Source organism: Phanerochaete carnosa, assembly GCF_000300595.1.
Source record: "Phanerochaete carnosa HHB-10118-sp unplaced genomic scaffold PHACAscaffold_3, whole genome shotgun sequence".
Lineage (NCBI taxonomy): Eukaryota > Fungi > Basidiomycota > Agaricomycetes > Polyporales > Phanerochaetaceae > Phanerochaete > Phanerochaete carnosa.
Window position 1 is genome coordinate 1,387,932 of NW_006767630.1, and position 16,131 is coordinate 1,404,062.

The window sequence follows — 16,131 nt, forward strand, 5'->3', positions numbered from 1 at the left end:
AGCGGCACTAGTGAGCAAAATGTGAATGCGTGCCGGCATAAAATTCGTATTGTTGTTGTCAACTGTAACCATGTTCCAGTCATATGTGCCGGGACACTTCTAAGCATAATTTCGTATGTCCGGGCGGCTGAATCCCGCTCGCGTGCCTTCATGGATATAGAAGACTCAAGGAGCGCTGCGGCTCTCCACTAGTTGCTTCACACTCGCCCCGAGAAGTACTAGTAGTTGCGGGCATTAGGATTTTGGGGCAAATGAATGGTACTCACTAGCCTCTGGGTCCTGATCCGCCGCGATGACAGCGTCGTCAGGTCAGTCAGGAGACGAGATACGTACGGGCTCCATATGCTCCCATCGTTTGACTCGGACCGTGTAGCAACCTGTCGTCCAAGCATGAGCAGATGGAATTTCGCATCCGAATAGCCGCCATTGGACATGATAACAAGCGATCTGATATTTTCTCCACATCTGCATGCCGCAAATGCACTGCGGTGAACGCAACGTTCATGAGGAACTCCAAGCACGACTTGGAGGTCGGGTGAACGACGTCATACACAGAAGGCGCCCATAATGGAGTATATCGCTGTGTATAAAGTCCATTGGCCGTACACGAGCTTCGACCATATTTTCGTTAACGACGTACACAACTACAACACCACCGCCCCGTTTCTATAAAGCGAGCAGTTATGAGCCGTGACAACACATACGAGACGAGCAACTACCCACCGAGCAACGATAGTGAGTTTGTACGATACCTCTCCGACGACGGACCGAGAGCTAATGAGCACGGAACAGCTACCTCCTCCGGAGGCTACGGATCTTCGCAGAACCCGTTTGCAGATACCAAGCAACGTGGACGCCCAGAAGACAGCTCGGGTGGTCTCATTGACCAATCCGTGAGCGGCGGACCCATTGGGGACGAGATACAAGATGCGAAGCAGGGCAAGGACGCGTCCACAAGGGAGGAGTTTGCCCGGGAGGCGAAAAGGGACTTTGGCGTTGAGGGGAGCCAAGGCCTCAGCTCATATGGCAAACACCCAGACAACCGAAATGAGGCGGGAGCCTCGCAGTATGCAGATATGAGGGGGAGAGACTTCGAGACTGGAGCCTCCATGGAAGACGCATGAGATTTCAATACAATGTCGCAAAGTCGTGTTTGCTGTACAACAGAGCAGATCTTCGAATTACTGGCCACAGTTGTACATGACCGATCGAATGTCTGGGGTGGGCGTATGCCCGGAGCGAGGGGTGATCATTAATGAAAAACTGGCAACGGCTGGGTTAATAAGACCGATGTGGTGACCCATCCGCATGCTGAATCATGTTCTCTCTGCGTGTTCGGAAGTTGCTTGTTGTGCATGAGCGCTGAGCTGGCGGTGCGGTAGCCAGGCACGGATCCGGAGACAGAAAGCAGACGGGAACAAAGCGCGGGCGCCTGTCAGACGTTTGCCACAGTTGGCCATGGGAAAAACAAGACCAAACAGACGTCTCAGTCAGATCGGGGTCGGCAGCGGGCTACATTACCAACATCGACGACGACGGGGACGAGCACGACACTTTCCACGACTCAACAAATATCTGGACTCCATTCGCTAGCACCTCCTACAGTCTCTTCTACGACGTCTTATTATGCGCGAATCTAACTTCGCCTTCCCTGCCCAGAATCGGGCCAGTGTCTGCATCACATCCCAGCTCTACGACCGCAGAGGTTAGTCTTGTGCTTTGCTATCCACACTGGTTGAACGTCGTGATTGACCCTTTCTGTAGCCCTCGACACAAATGCGCCACTACCATTATACAACTCTTTGTCACATCTAACCTATCTCACCTCCACTTCCCCACGGATTCGCGAGATCATGACCATGGACGGCGGCTTGGAGCGACTGGTTCGTATACTACACGAATTTTGTCTATGTCCACCACCGCCACAAAACGACGCTATTCTGTATGGCCTATCCTCTCCATCTGCACATCCACCGAAGTTGGTCCCAACCCTCAACCCCAAGTCATATGACAAACAGGCGGCCTACCGGTTTTCTCTCGCATTTCAGTCTGTAGTGAACATCGGAGTACGCGGAAGTGAGCAGATTCGCGGGCGGGTAGTGCAGGCGGGGACGTTGGAGGTGGTGGGGTGTATTTTAGAGGCCTGGTTGGCCAGCAAGGGGTTCGCCGTGGGGTCATCGACATCTACAGGAGGAATGCAACGGGAGACGAGAGAACAGCGTATGGCTAGGAGAGCAGCACATGCCGAGCACAAGCAGCGAGAACAAGCCGCGGCGCTGGCTCGAGCGTTACAAAGACAGGTCGCAGCAGACCGCACGATCCGGGCAGAGCGGACAGTACAGACCCCCGAGGTGCGTCTACTTCTGCTTGCACATTCCTGAGTGCTAACCATGAGGCAGGAGGATTTAATGGATGTCGAGTCCTCATCAAGTGGCAGAAGACCTAGCTCACGAGACACCGACACATCTACGGAACCGTCATCCAACACCACACCAGCTGGATCCAACACCCCTACTGGAAGTGTCGTAGTCCCAGCACAAGTACGAGACCGGAGTGGTACCATTATAGCTCGGCCAGTGTGGGATCAGGTCTCCGCCCAAGCTACGGCTGGACACCATCGTGGACGAACGTTGCGCGCTCGTCCCCCTCTCCCTTCGGCCTCCGATGCTCCGACTACTTCACACTCTACAGATAACTCTCGACCAGACACTGAGACGGAGGATGATGGTGATATCGACATGGACGTCGCCCGAGACAGCGATGCGCTCGTTTCAGGCGCCTCCTCGCCTGAACGCCGCAATCCTTCACCGGACGCGCTTACTGTGCGCGGTACCGCCCACCCCCGTCGCGCTGTTGGCATTGTCTCAGACACTGTACCGCCTGCTGCTGGCGCATCGTTGGATATGAACACTGATGCACATATCATCATCAGCGATCAGGCGGTCCCCGTGGACGGCGTCGATGTGGCAGATGGGATCGTGTCTTTGGAGACGAACGATGACTTTGCGATGGGTGCCCCTCCTGGTGCGCCCGGCGCCATCAACGGTCTTCCTCGAGCTGATCATGCCACCGCAGGCGAGCGCACCCCCCGCGCGGGTACGATCACACTTCCGATGACTACCCCAACACCGGTTCCCTCCTTTCCTACTACGGTTCGAGCCCGCGCTAACGAGATGGGCGCAACCCCAGAGCGCGCTCGTGGCGGTCAGACCCCGAACGGCAGGACGACAGGCACCACTAGCACTCATCATCACCATCATCACCATCATCGAGACCCAGAGTCTGGCCCCTACAGAGACGAAGATGTCTTGCTTGCTCTGCAGCTGCTAGCCTATCTTAGCAAATACCCTCACGTCAGGCAGGCATTTTACAAGCAACGGCCGTCGTTCCACCCGGCGACAGTCCAACAAGACGGCAATCACAACGAAGAATGGTGGAAGAATCAGACTAGCTCTAGCTCGGGCAAGCAGACAGCTACGGCTACTCCTACCAAGGAGACCAATGCTTTCATCAAGGTGTTTAACTCCGCAACAGGCCGCGGGAAGGAAAAGGAAAAGGAGAAGGAGAAAGCGACTGCAACGCCTAACATTACGCCCGCGTCAAGCTCTTCTTCCACCGTCGTCGGGTCATCTGGATCTCAACCTCGGATGACAAATGTGTTCTCTCTCGTGGAGCGCTTCACCTACAGGCCGAGTTCCTCGGAACTGGAGGGACCGAACCCGCCACCAACGCTCCCCCCGGAGATTCAGTACTGGGCTGGCGTCATCATGCGGAATGCGTGCCGGAAAGATGATCAACAAGGAGGCATCAGACAGTGTGCAAATAGTGAGTGGCCTGCGTCTTGAACTACTTGTCGAACGCTGACCGCAACGTTTACCAGTGATGTGTGGACGATGGGAGTCGTTCCCTCGCGAGTTTGCTAAATGTCGCCGCTGCAGAAAGGCCAAATACTGCGGGAAGGAGTGTCAAAGCATCGCATGGAGCGAAGGACATCGCTTCTGGTGCAGCGCAAAAGACAACGACGATGACGCGGATCGTGAGAACCAGGGCGAGAGCTCGCGTGCCGGCGGTTCGGGCTCGGGCAGTGCGGCTGCCGGCCGTGCAGAGCGTCGGGCCGCACGCGAGCAGGAGAGGGCGGCGCGGCTGGAAGCTCGGATCGTCGAGGAGTTCGGCGGGCCTCTTTCGCCAGCCAGGACGGCGGCAGTCCCCGAAGCCATTGCTGCCGCTGCTGTCACTGCGACTCCGACTGCGAATGGCGATGCGAACCGTCAGCGGACGCAAGGTGGCAGCTGGTCTTTCAGCCCGCTGACTATTCGTCGATCTCGCATGCGCGCCGATGATGGTGCTGCCAACCCCAACGAGCCCCAAGATGCGCGGGCGATCTCGATCCGATATAGAGCCAATGGTGCTGCCGCTGTCCCCGTTAACGGTGCTGCAGACATGGACCTTCCCCCTGAAGTCAGGCAACACCTTCAGCAGATCCTGCAAGTCCAGCGAGGGGAGGATCAGCAGCGCCCTAATAGCCCTGCGTCCACCGTTCCAGCAGAGGATGCTGGTGTCTCCGGAGACAACAACGATGAGCCGATGGTTATTGGGTAAAGAAACGGGACGTTCTCTGCTTGCACATCTCTCGTTTGGTCCCGTCTCGCACAGACTATAAATCTGCATTTTCATTTCTTGGAGTCTTTCTTCAGTACCCCTCTCACGTTGCCCGTTTCACTACCCATTTAGTCGTCCTCCCATCGTCGCTCGTTGCTCGTTTGTCACGCACCTGGTCCTGTTACGCAACATCCTCTGGCTTTCTGCATCACCCGACAACATCACTGTAGCCTACACGCAATTCTGTACATAGAGTACAATCTATATCCGATACCGATACCTGTCTTTTTATCTCCGTCTGCAGACCGCGCGCGGCAGAAGCTGGGCGCTCTCGCCACAAACGCTTCGAGAGAGTTCCAGCACGTGGCCGTTTTGTTTGTCCGTACAAAACAATGCGTCAAAGAAAACGGTTCGGGCTGTTTCGCGCACTCTCACCGTTCGTCCGCCGTCCGCTCCATCCGCTGCACTTCAAATGGTTCGTCGCTGTACCCTGCCGTGTCTCGACGCTGCTGACCGACGGTCTGCAGGCTGCCCAGGCTACCTTCAAGTCCATCAAGGCCCTCGTGCCTCTCTTCGACCGTGTTCTCGTCCAAAAGTTCAAGCCCGATACGGTGCGTGCTAGCTCTGTGACTTGTCAGCGCAAGCTCTAAATGACGTCTTGCGCACAGAAAACCGCTAGCGGCATCTTCCTGCCTACGTCTGCCACCAGCACCCCTCTCCCTGAGGCGACCGTCATCGCCGTCGGCCCCGGCGCGCCCAACAAGGACGGTAAGCTCATCCCGACGACCGTGAAGGCGGGCGACCGTGTGCTGCTGCCGGGTTGGGGAGGCAACTCAATAAAAGTTGGCGAGGAGGTGCGTGTGCTACTTACGCTTTGCTTTCCTGCCGCCTGCTGATACACCGTGTTCGACAAGGAGTACTACCTTTACAAGGACTCCGAGATCCTGGCCAAGATCGAGGAATGAGCGACTCGTTTGACGGCTTGCAGCGTCACATCGGCTGGCATAAGACTGCGGTTTAACCACGGGACAAAAGTTCACTATATCACCCTGCATTTTACATTTGTGCTAATATCATCTGCTGTCGCGCCTGGCTTGCAATTGTTAAACTCTCCAATGCAATGAACAACCCTCTACTCACTCAAAGCTCACGCCTGAAATCTACGGCTGCATGCGAGATCGTGTCGAAGTCATTGTCAGGGTGTCGATGCTTTGCCTACTGCACACGAAGCGATGGTGCCGCCATTCAGATGTATTAGCCGTGAGTGATGCGAGATTGTGCGTGCCTGCCTCCTGCGGCCCGTCCCGGGCAACTCGACCCAACATGTGAGTGATATCTGGGTCTAGCTTGGTATGAACGCGTCTCACGAACATCCGAATCTTCGCCTGATGCTCGGTATATGCAATGCAGGACTTCAGTCAAATGCCGTCCAGTCGCAGTGCGGCAATCGCATTCATCCTATTTCTGCGTGCGCAAGTGCACTCCCTTAATAGCTCTGCCATAGCTGCCATGGGTGGGGTTAGCTTTCTCATGTGCTGTCTGCCTCGTCGCAACTGCTTGCTCACTCACCTTGTGGTCCTAGGGCTCGCTTCATTACGAGCTTTGATCACCTCCGCTTACAACCACACGCAGTGCGAAGAAACCTAGCGGAGTCCGACGCCCCGCAGTCTGGTAGAAGCTTGGGGTTACTCACCCAGTGGTCACGATGAGGTCCCCACCTAACCGACTCTCTGCCAGATGCCCTTGGTTAGTGAAATGAGCTCGGCTGGAGTAAGTCTCCGGTACTACCTCTTGAGCATAATTGTTTGGCGTTACCGACCCAATTATCGGGATGTTCACTACCCCTGCAACAGTTGACTGGCTACCTTGCTGCGTGCGACCAGTCTCGGTATATGCACGTGTACGTCATTGTATATGCGATGCAAGATTGTCAAATCGGCGACCGGGCACAGCATTGCCTATCACCGGTGCTCATGCTGTCCCTCACTAGAGTGGTTGCCATCGTATCACCGCACACCTTGTTATTCAAATTTTGTTGACCACTTGCATCTGACTGATACAGAGCTTTGAGGTGAGCCAGAGTTACTCTGGTCTTTGTCTGGCTGCTCACGCTGTCGTTAAACTGTCTTTGAGACGCCGTCTCCTGGTTTGGATCGTGCGCACGGAACCCGCGCAACTATGGGAAAGTCACTAGGTCTGTCATAATTTTCAGTGCATGCATCGAAGTCGCTCACAAGCATGTCCTAGGGGAACGATGTCATGTCTGTAGATCGTTCCTTCGCGCAGCAAATACGATTGGCCTGATTGGTTGCTATTCTGACAACTGCGACTGCGCTATCGCATCATTGCACGAAGTCGAAATAACCTCATGCACATCGCATGAGGGAGGGAAAACAAACCCGCAATCTCTGGTGTCTGAACCGCGGCCCTGTCGGCAATGGGGTCATTTCGCCTGTTCAGGTGCAATGTGCCTCAGGAGAATTTCTGCCCATGTGAGGTTAGTGCTGAACGTAGATTTGTCCTCACCTGATCCGCCGCTGCACGGCACAGTATCACGGCGAATGTGATCCCTTGCGCCAATGCTGGTACGTCCTTCAACGGTGTATTCAGAATGTGATCGCCCACGGTTCAAACAGGGAGTTCGTCAACTTTGTTTGTGGTTCTCGCGCAGCTGACGCCCGTGCTATTCTCGGCGTACAAGCTCGCGTTTGTAAGCGAGTACATCGATGCGCTTCTCGACAAAACAACTCCAACTGGCGTTGAATTCCGGCATTTCACTTTGAATCACACGACGGTCCCTTGGATACCGAGCCGCAAACCGAGGAATCCCGCTTGGCGCAGGCACAAGTGCAATACACTGGATCCTACAATGTATGCTCGGGCCCCGTCTTTGAATTAATTCTCTCACGTTGTCGGTCTGAACTTACCAGGGTTCATGGGAAGAAAAGTACCACGAAGAGACGTCAGTCGACAGAGTCGAGGAAACTTAGAAGGTCCACAAACAACAGCATACAATTTTCCTTCGCCTCCCGGCCCTGTTTCCACACCGGACCTTCTGCAGTTTCGGTCCCAATTCGCAGAATTTGACGACCTGTCGACCCTTCGGTTCCGTACCACTGGCCAAATCAGCAAACGACTATCTGTCATGTTTTCAACGTATGGCGTGCGCAGCGTAGGAGAAAAACTTCCCAGTGGCGACGACGAATGAGAGGGCCAACGGTACTTGTAAAGTCATTCGTCTGGTCCCGCTTGAAGCCTCATGACCCATCGCTTGAGACCATGAGCCTATGGCATTGTCACTGCGAGCAATTACCGGTTCCGTTCCGCCAGGTACGAAGCGCTGCGTGCTTTCCGTTCCGCACGGTGACCGTTGTGGCGACGCAGTTTGGTAAACGCGCCGCCACGCCTGCTCGGCCTCTGAACGGTTCGACGTTTCGCGGGAGTACCATTAGCCTCAAAAGGACATCTGAAATCCCCCGCTCGCCATTCGCACCCGATACTGGGGGCCGATTTACGTGCCGCGAGGCCAGCAGGGAATGCCCGCGGCTGCGCGATCTATGCCGACTGCTCAGAGCCTTCGGCCAGGTCGATCAGCTGATGGCGAGACGCTACCACAGGAGCGTCCCTTCGGATGGCGTCCCGCTAACATACACACCGGGACCCAATTTGGTCATACTGCTAGCAAATTTCCTAGCCTCAACACCAGCAGATCTGCCAATAATAGCAGTCTGTAACAGTAGCCCTGTGAAGTGAAACAGCTCTCTCCGTGGGCGTTTCCTACGACAACATCCGTGACACGCTAGATAGCATCCGCCTGAGACTATCGTACTCGCCGTTGGCGGTGAGTGGAGAAGGTATAAAAAGACTTTGGAGAAAGCTCTCGACCAAAATACATGAGCCCCTTGCACACTCTTGCACAGGATGTCGTCCGGCCTACCATTATCCCTGGCTATTTTCGTCTCTCTTCTCGCTGTCGTACACTCTGTGTGCGCCGCCCCTTTGGGGTCAGCTATTCCGCTCTCCTCGCTGTCGCCGAGCAGTCTCGCCTCTGCCGCACCTGTCTCTGCGACCGTCGCCCCTGCTTCTGACGACCCCAACGGCATTTTGTGGACCGAAACCAGTGATGTCATGCCCGAGCCCATGCGAGGCACCCTCGGCTCAAACGTCCTCGGTCCCCAGAACGTTCCCATCGACCTGCAGAATGCGGACCTACTCGCACCACCGACTACTGATTCCGGCAATGTGTAGACATTCCACCTTAATTTATCTATGGTCCCGACACTGACGGCGAATGGTCGGACAGGGGGAATTCCAAATGGCCGTTCAGTCTCAGTCCTAACCGTCTTCAGACGGGGGGATGGGCAAGGCAGCAGAATAGTTAGTCAAGCTCGTAGATGCTCATGTGACATAATTCTCACCACTTTTCTTGCAGTCAATGTGATGCCCATCGCTACACAGATGGCCGGAGTCGATATGCGTTTGGAAGCTGGGGCTATCAGGTACTCCATCAACTGTCCGAGACATTTTCTTCTACTGACTCACAGGTATCAGGGAGTTACACTGGCATTCGACTGCCGAGGCACGTGTCATTGCTGCTAAGAAAGCTTTTGTTTACATTGGATGACAGTGGGCTTACATTCTAAACGGCTCTGTGCAAATAACGGTGCTTAGTACCAACGGTCAAAATTACCTAGCTACCTTGGTAAGGGCAAACGTCACGATTGCCATCTGTATTGAGCTGACATTGCTTCCTCCAGAACCAATCTGATGTCTGGTATTTCCCCCCCGGTGTGCCACACTCCATCCAAGCGACAGCAGACCTACCAGAAGGCGCCGAATTCCTGCTCGTCTTTGACTCGGGCGATTTTAGCGAAGACTCTACGTTCCTGGTACGCTGCTTCCGCGCTCCATCGTCCGGGACTACGGACTCATGACATATTGTAGCTCACCGATTGGCTCGCGCACGTGCCGAAGGAGGTCCTTGCCAAGAACTTCCAGACAGATATCTCGGCCTTTGATGAAATCCCAGGAAAGGAGCTGTACATCTTCCCAAGTGGTACGTGCCGGTGTGTCGGTCATCCCTGCACTTGGTGCTGACGTCGTGGCGTCCAGACCCCCCTGCCGACAACGCGGTAGCTGTGCCAAGCCCACAGGGCACCGTGCCGGCGTCCGAGGCTTTCTCGTTCGAGTTTTCCAAGGTGCCCAGGACTCCATTAGCTGGTGGCTCTGTCCGGATCGTGGATTCGACGACGTTCCCGATTGCCCAGACCATCGCTGCCGCTGAGGTCACCGTTGAGCCGGGCGCAATGCGAGAGTTGCACTGGCACCCTACACAGGACGAATGGAGCTTCTACATGTGAGTAATAGTACTGGAACCAAACGACGTCAAATTGAACTACCGGTAGCGAGGGTACCGGGCGCATGACTGTCTTTGCCGGCAGTTCTCAAGCCAACACGTTCAACTATGGAGTAAGTGACGCCTTTATCTGTGACCGATGAATGGCACTGATTCGCGACTCTGCAGCCTGGTGATATCGGTCAGTGCCATTTACGCTTTATTAGGTCAAAGGCTCACGGCTCCTGAAAAGGCTACGTCCCCGCATCGTCTGGTAGGTGTCTCACCGACTAGGTATAATCCAGTTCTAATGCACGGACATCAGGTCATTACGTTGAGAACACGGGCACGACGCCACTGCGCTTCTTGGAAATTTTCAAATCCAGTGTGTATCGTAATTTACGCCAAATATTTGCCTTATAGACTTTCTTTGCCTAGATCGCTTCCAGGACATCAGCCTCCAGCAGGTGAGTACCGTGGCTAACATCGTGCACATGCGGCTTACTCACGCTTTGCAGTGGCTGGCTCTTACACCACCCGCGCTGGTAAAAGCTCATCTCAATCTCGACGACCAGACTATTGCCAACCTCAATAAGACGAAGAACACCGTTATTGGGCCGTCCAAAGCATCGTAGCGGATAACATCTTTGCGGACTCATATACCATGTGTAATATTCCCGTGTAATTATACCCTCTCGCATTAGGAGACTACAGCGATTCTCGCGAACTTGAGTATGCTTGCTGGAATAAAGGTTGTCACGGTTGCGGCTGCGAGATGTCGAACTATGAAGGTTGCCTTTAGGAGCGTGTGAATTACCGGATTGACACATACGTGTAAACACGCAGGGGACGCGTCCCGCCGAAGCGCCTGGGTCTCGCGAGCACCCTCAGCGCCAGCTCGCACCTCTTTACCTCGTCCCTTTTCCCGACTGTGCTACATACGTCTTCCTCCTGCGGAACGTCTCCCTATATCGTCCAACATGAATGCAGCAACCTCGAATCTCGTGCTCTCCATCGGCGCCATGCAACGTATGCCAGTCATATGACCTCTCGTCTGCCAGCGAAGTGACGCTTACCGCGGTGCTGGTTTCATTCATACCCCAGTGGCCCGCAAAATCCCTTTCGAGGACCCACAGGTGCTCACCTATGTTCGAGTTGCATATGTTGCTGTCCAGGTCATCGTTCTTGGAGTGTACTACTTTATTACCGCCAAAGTATGTCCCAAGCGCAGACTTTGTCGGCCAAGAAATGTTCTGACTGAATTTTTTTCGCGCAGATAAAGGCGAAGAACGACCAGACGGTCCTCAAGTATGGTGTGTTTGTTCGAGTCCAATGTACTGGCCCCTTACTGACTTACTCGCGTACCCAAGTCGAACCAGCCGGCCCAATGGTACGTGTCACCTTACGAACACTGTATCAGCATCCATCTCATGAATTGTTATCGCAGTCCAAAGAACCAGGAAAGCTGGTAGCGACCACTAACCGGGACTATGACCTTACGGAAATGAACAAGGCCATGCGTGGCGTGTGGATGGGTGTCGCTATGATGGTGTTCTTGCACGGTTATCTCAAGTGAGTAGTCATATCCTAATCCTCCTGTACGATACTGACTGCGTGTAATCAGGTACACGCAGCCATTGTTCATCCAATCCCTCATGGGTTTGAAGAACCTGTACGACTCCAAGCTCGTCGCCGTCTACATTTTGGGCAAGCCCGCCGAGGGCGATCTCAAGCGTCCCTTCAAAGGCGCAGGCGGTTTAATGGGTGGTGAGTACTGCGAATGTTCACTACGCATGGCTGCGCAATCCTGAGTATTTTTCTGTAGCTGGCGCCGAGCCGCAAACCGACAAGGCAGCGATCGAGGAGGCCGAGAAGAGGATAGGCAAGAAGGACGACTAAGCGTCCTACCTTTAGTCCCAACCTTCGTTATTTAACTTTATATGCTCGCTTTCGAGAGATAGAGGCGGGATATCTTCACACTGTTTTGGCTAGGAGACGCACACCATGCCAGCAATGTCATCGGATAAGGGTTGTCGGGACACAAAAATGCACGTTCACATCGTTCGCGTCCGGCCTTAGTGCGCACACAAGGCTTGTAGTTGGCTTGCGGACTTGCTAGTTTTGAACCTATCTGGAGAGAGGCCGGGTCGATGATAGCAGCTTGAGGAAGCGCCCATGATGTATCTCTCATTCACACCTCGATGAACATGGACAAGGATAGCCGTGATGATTTTACATTTGCTAAGCTGAGCGACTTGAAGCTGCCGGTCACATTCAGGATGTATGTGCGCATGCGTTTGGACCTTGTCTTCCTCTGATCCGTGTAGTTCACAGCTAGAAGGCTTCAGGCGACCTCACGCGTTCACCGAGCTACTGGAGAAGCCTGAGCTAAGGTTTCATGGAGTTCAACAGTCGCCGTGTGTACACGCTCCTATGGTCATGCACGTACATTACTAAGGCTACTGCAGGGCCCTTTCCGACCTCTATGTGACCTGCCAACTCGTAGCGGATAACAAGCCTCTCACAATCCCGTTCCGGACTTCGTTCAAGGCTTTCACAAAGGACTACACGTACGCGTCACTTAACTCTCATGCTCACCAATGGCTGACGCTGCAGCGGCGTAACGCAGGTGGAACGAATGGATCACATTCCCCATACGATATTGCGACCTCCCGCTGAACTCGCAGATTACATTCACTGTCTGGGACATTGCGGGTCCTCGTGCGGCTGCTCCTGTCGGTGGCTCTACTTTTCGTCTCTTTGGGAAGAAATGGTCCGTGTGTGGGTCGCTTCTTTTTTCACATGTGCTCATGAGTTCTATCGAGATTGTAGGAGTCTGCGCAGAGGGAAACATCGTCTTTACTTGTGGCCGGGCCATGAGGCAGACGGGGCAAATGAAAGTAGTACCCCAAGCAAGATGGGAACCCGAGACGAAATGGGGAGGCTGGAGAAGGTGGGTACCGGCTGAACACTGCGACAAATGGGCCGCGCTTACCTCCGAACACCGCGTAGCTTGTGAAGAAATATGAACGGGGAGATCTGCCAAAGTCAGATTGGTTGGACACTATGGCATTTAGAAGGATGGAAGAAATCCATGCGGTGGGCTTTTGCGACTCCTGCCTTCGCGCCCTCGGGCTGACCTCGTTCGCTCACACAGTCCGAGACCGAGAAGTCTGAGAACCTCTTTCTGTATATCGACCTCCCCCGGTTCGACTTTCCTGTCATTTTCTCTGAAACCGTGAGTACCTTTGCCCAAATTCTATGTAATTGTCCGCGGACGACCCGGTATACAGGATTCGTTGAGTACAAGCACATCTCCTACCCCTGTTATCCCTGCACCACCAGTGGTTACCGCTGTGTCGTCCGCTTTAGCTGTTGACGCGCACCTATGGGCCATTGTCGACCCAGACATTGCCAAAGAGAACCCTGTCGAAGATAAACATCGACGACTCGTGCGAAGCCATAGAAGCAGCCCGTACGACCGAGAGCTCAAACCTAATGCAAAGATCCGTGACGAGCTGAACGTGAGTAGATTACATCCCCGCGGCTGTTGAGGTTGGCTAACAGCCTCCGCAGGAGATTCTCAACTACGCGCCGAGCCAGCCGTTAACCTCCGAAGAGAAGGATCTCATTTGGAAATTCCGGTTCTATCTCACAAGAGACAAGCGGGGACTGACCAAGTTCTTGAAATCCGTGACTTGGCGGGACCCCGCGGAGGTCAAGCAGGCTGTTGAAGAGCTTCTTCCGCAATGGACTGAAATCGATATCGATGACGCTCTTGAGTTGCTCGGCCCCAATACCGTGGATTCGCGTGTGCGAGCGTATGCGGTGAAGCAGCTCAGCAAGGCGGATGACGACGTGAGTGATTAGGTCATTGTGACGAGTACCCACCAATGCTGACTTTTCGTCTCAGGAGCTATTGTTGTACCTCCTGCAACTTGTTCAAGCCCTCAAGTTTGAGAGCACCGCCAGCGACCAGCGGTCCGCAAGGTCTACTTCAAGCGCGGTATCATACGATGACAGCGGGCTGGCAGACTTTTTGATTGGACGCGCTGTCCGCAATCCTTTGTTAGGGAACCGTTTCTATTGGTATCTTGTAGTGGAGGTGCAGCTTGAGGACAGGATCATGGCCAAGATGTACGGTCGTGTCGTCTACAAGTTTATGAACAAGATTCTCGAGGTATGTGGAACCCGTTCCAGCTGGCCGGGTGGCACTCATCGATGTGGTACAGTCTGAAAACGGTGCAGATCGAAGAGACCTGATCAAACGCCAGGGAGAACTGGTCGATACCCTCGCGAAGCGTGCTCGGGAGCTGCGGATGTCGAAGGATCCACGACCAAAGAAAATCGAAAAGTTACGCGCCTTCCTTGCAGACTCGAAGAATGGCCTGTCGTCGATGATGTCCCTCCCGCTCCCTCTGAACGCAAAGGTTGAGATCGCCGGCATCGTCTCTGAGAAGTCGTCCGTCTTCAAGTCGAACATGTTTCCGATGTTGCTATACTTCCATGCGCCTGATGGTAGCGAGTACCCGATCATCTTCAAAGACGGCGACGATATGCGCCAAGACCAGCTCGTTATCCAGATCTTCACACTCATGGACCGGCTCCTGCGCAAGGAGAACCTGGATCTCAAGGTCAGCCCCTACGACGTCCTTGCGACGGGCCCAACGCAAGGCATGGCACAGTTCATCCCAAGCAAGACGATCGCAGCGATAGTCAGTGAGAACGGGACGTTGTTGAATTACCTTCGGGCCCACCATCCAGACGAGGGCAGTGTCGGAACATATGGTGTCGAACCTGGGGTGATTGATACATTTGTTAGGAGTTGCGGTGAGTGCTGAGCATTGATGTGAAGATCTATTTGGGCCTGACGGAAATGATAGCTGGGTATTGCGTGATGACCTACTTGTTGGGCGTTGGAGATCGACATCTAGACAATCTGCTTCTTGCACCTGATGGTCATTTCTTCCATGGTGCGTTACATCTGTCTGGTGATCGCGTAGACTAAGGCATTGTTGGTCTCTAGTTGATTTCGGATACATCCTTGGGCGCGATCCCAAGCCCTTGGCGCCGCCGGTGAAGGTCTGCAAAGAGATGGTCGACGCGATGGGCGGAGTGCAGTCTGTGCACTACGCTCGCTTCAAGAACTTTTGCTTCACAGCGTTCACGATCCTCCGCAAGAGCGCGAATCTGATTCTGAACCTGGCCACGCTCATGGTCGACGCGAATATCCCGCACATCAAGCATCGTGATGTGCACGAGCAGGTGCTCGGCAAGTTCTGCCTTGAGATGACAGAAGAGCAAGCGATCGAGCATTTTGAGAAGCTGTTGAACGACATCTCTCCGTTTACGGTCGTACTCGACAGGATGCATGACTGGGCACAGTACTGGAGGAGTTAGGGGGGTGGACCCCTGCGTATAAATGTAAAACAGGACGCTGTCAAATTGCTATCGTCTGAGCGATATACTCCAGCGTGCATCGAAGCCACTAGTACTAGACACAAACGTGCAATATAGATGAAGAATAGATAGCGAACAAAACCTGAGTACGAGATCGAGTCGAATACATGTCTTGCTAGATGAATGAATCAGACGATAGTCCGCTGCGTCCGTGGTATACGCTGATTTTCCTCGGCCCCCTGTACGTATCCAATACCCATATACACCGACGGCCCTGCGCCGCCGCCTCGAGCAAGGAATCCACCCCGCATGTCTTTGCCACCGACACCGACCAATGTGCCACTTTCCAGCGTATCCCTGTTGTCCTGCTCCCAGAGCTGGTCCCCAGCACGCCGGATCTCAGCGTCAAGCGTGCGCCGTCTGCGATCATGTGGTGAAAATTGTGAGCTCTGTGCTGACGTCTCTAGCGATTCCTCGGTCGTTTGTCGCGACAGAGACCGTGACGTTCGGGCTTCAATTTTTTTCTTGACTGCCAACGGAGCAACGGGCTTTGAGACCTGCTGAGATGATCTATGGCCAGAATTCCGATCGCCGTCTGTGGGGAATGGAACAGGTTGTATGCGTAGCTGCGCGCGGGAACGGCCGGGAGGCTTGGGCTTTTTCGTCACTATAGCAGGCATAGGCGAGCTAGGTGGGCGCCTTGAGAATACGTCCTCAGCAGGAGAGCTGTGTGGTGTGCGGCTCCCGATACGTCGGGAGGGACGGTGTGGCGTATGACTCTCGACACGTGGTGTAGG

The 16,131-nt window shown here is 54.2% G+C and overlaps 6 protein-coding genes across 6 annotated transcripts; all 6 read left to right on the plus strand.

The window, feature by feature from the left end:
* Positions 1 to 522: 522 nt before the first annotated feature.
* On the plus strand, positions 523 to 1,397 carry PHACADRAFT_251712 (uncharacterized protein). Its single transcript, XM_007393120.1, has one exon. It carries the CDS (start codon positions 684 to 686, stop codon positions 1,122 to 1,124), a length of 441 nt encoding a protein of 146 aa, XP_007393182.1. The 5' UTR covers positions 523 to 683; the 3' UTR covers positions 1,125 to 1,397.
* Positions 1,398 to 1,568: 171 nt separating this feature from the next.
* Positions 1,569 to 4,881, plus strand: PHACADRAFT_251713 (uncharacterized protein). The gene is made up of 4 exons (XM_007393121.1): positions 1,569 to 1,705; positions 1,765 to 2,351; positions 2,400 to 3,825; positions 3,881 to 4,881. Exons 2-4 carry the CDS (start codon positions 2,223 to 2,225, stop codon positions 4,597 to 4,599), a joined length of 2,274 nt encoding a protein of 757 aa, XP_007393183.1. The 5' UTR covers positions 1,569 to 1,705; positions 1,765 to 2,222; the 3' UTR covers positions 4,600 to 4,881.
* A 162-nt stretch (positions 4,882 to 5,043) lies between these two features.
* PHACADRAFT_251716 (uncharacterized protein) lies at positions 5,044 to 5,739 on the plus strand. The gene is made up of 4 exons (XM_007393122.1): positions 5,044 to 5,074; positions 5,127 to 5,210; positions 5,268 to 5,453; positions 5,514 to 5,739. The coding sequence occupies exons 1-4, from the start codon at positions 5,072 to 5,074 to the stop codon at positions 5,562 to 5,564; spliced, it is 324 nt and encodes a 107-aa protein (XP_007393184.1). The 5' UTR covers positions 5,044 to 5,071; the 3' UTR covers positions 5,565 to 5,739.
* A 2,755-nt stretch (positions 5,740 to 8,494) lies between these two features.
* PHACADRAFT_139205 (uncharacterized protein) lies at positions 8,495 to 10,717 on the plus strand. Its single transcript, XM_007393123.1, has 12 exons — positions 8,495 to 8,843; positions 8,903 to 8,976; positions 9,032 to 9,098; positions 9,151 to 9,184; positions 9,227 to 9,301; positions 9,357 to 9,488; positions 9,544 to 9,655; positions 9,712 to 9,955; positions 10,005 to 10,068; positions 10,124 to 10,140; positions 10,240 to 10,319; positions 10,373 to 10,717. Exons 1-12 carry the CDS (start codon positions 8,521 to 8,523, stop codon positions 10,567 to 10,569), a joined length of 1,419 nt encoding a protein of 472 aa, XP_007393185.1. The 5' UTR covers positions 8,495 to 8,520; the 3' UTR covers positions 10,570 to 10,717.
* Positions 10,718 to 10,867: 150 nt separating this feature from the next.
* PHACADRAFT_251719 (uncharacterized protein) lies at positions 10,868 to 11,995 on the plus strand. Its single transcript, XM_007393124.1, has 7 exons — positions 10,868 to 10,963; positions 11,039 to 11,148; positions 11,211 to 11,247; positions 11,305 to 11,324; positions 11,382 to 11,506; positions 11,559 to 11,701; positions 11,760 to 11,995. Exons 1-7 carry the CDS (start codon positions 10,915 to 10,917, stop codon positions 11,831 to 11,833), a joined length of 558 nt encoding a protein of 185 aa, XP_007393186.1. The 5' UTR covers positions 10,868 to 10,914; the 3' UTR covers positions 11,834 to 11,995.
* Positions 11,996 to 12,135: 140 nt separating this feature from the next.
* On the plus strand, positions 12,136 to 15,334 carry PHACADRAFT_192977 (uncharacterized protein; the record flags this gene model as incomplete). Its single annotated transcript, XM_007393125.1, has 13 exons — positions 12,136 to 12,215; positions 12,262 to 12,351; positions 12,403 to 12,504; positions 12,564 to 12,707; positions 12,767 to 12,887; positions 12,947 to 13,033; positions 13,092 to 13,172; positions 13,228 to 13,458; positions 13,511 to 13,792; positions 13,848 to 14,114; positions 14,167 to 14,736; positions 14,790 to 14,907; positions 14,961 to 15,334. The coding sequence occupies 13 exons, from the start codon at positions 12,136 to 12,138 to the stop codon at positions 15,332 to 15,334; spliced, it is 2,547 nt and encodes an 848-aa protein (XP_007393187.1).
* Positions 15,335 to 16,131: the final 797 nt, after the last annotated feature.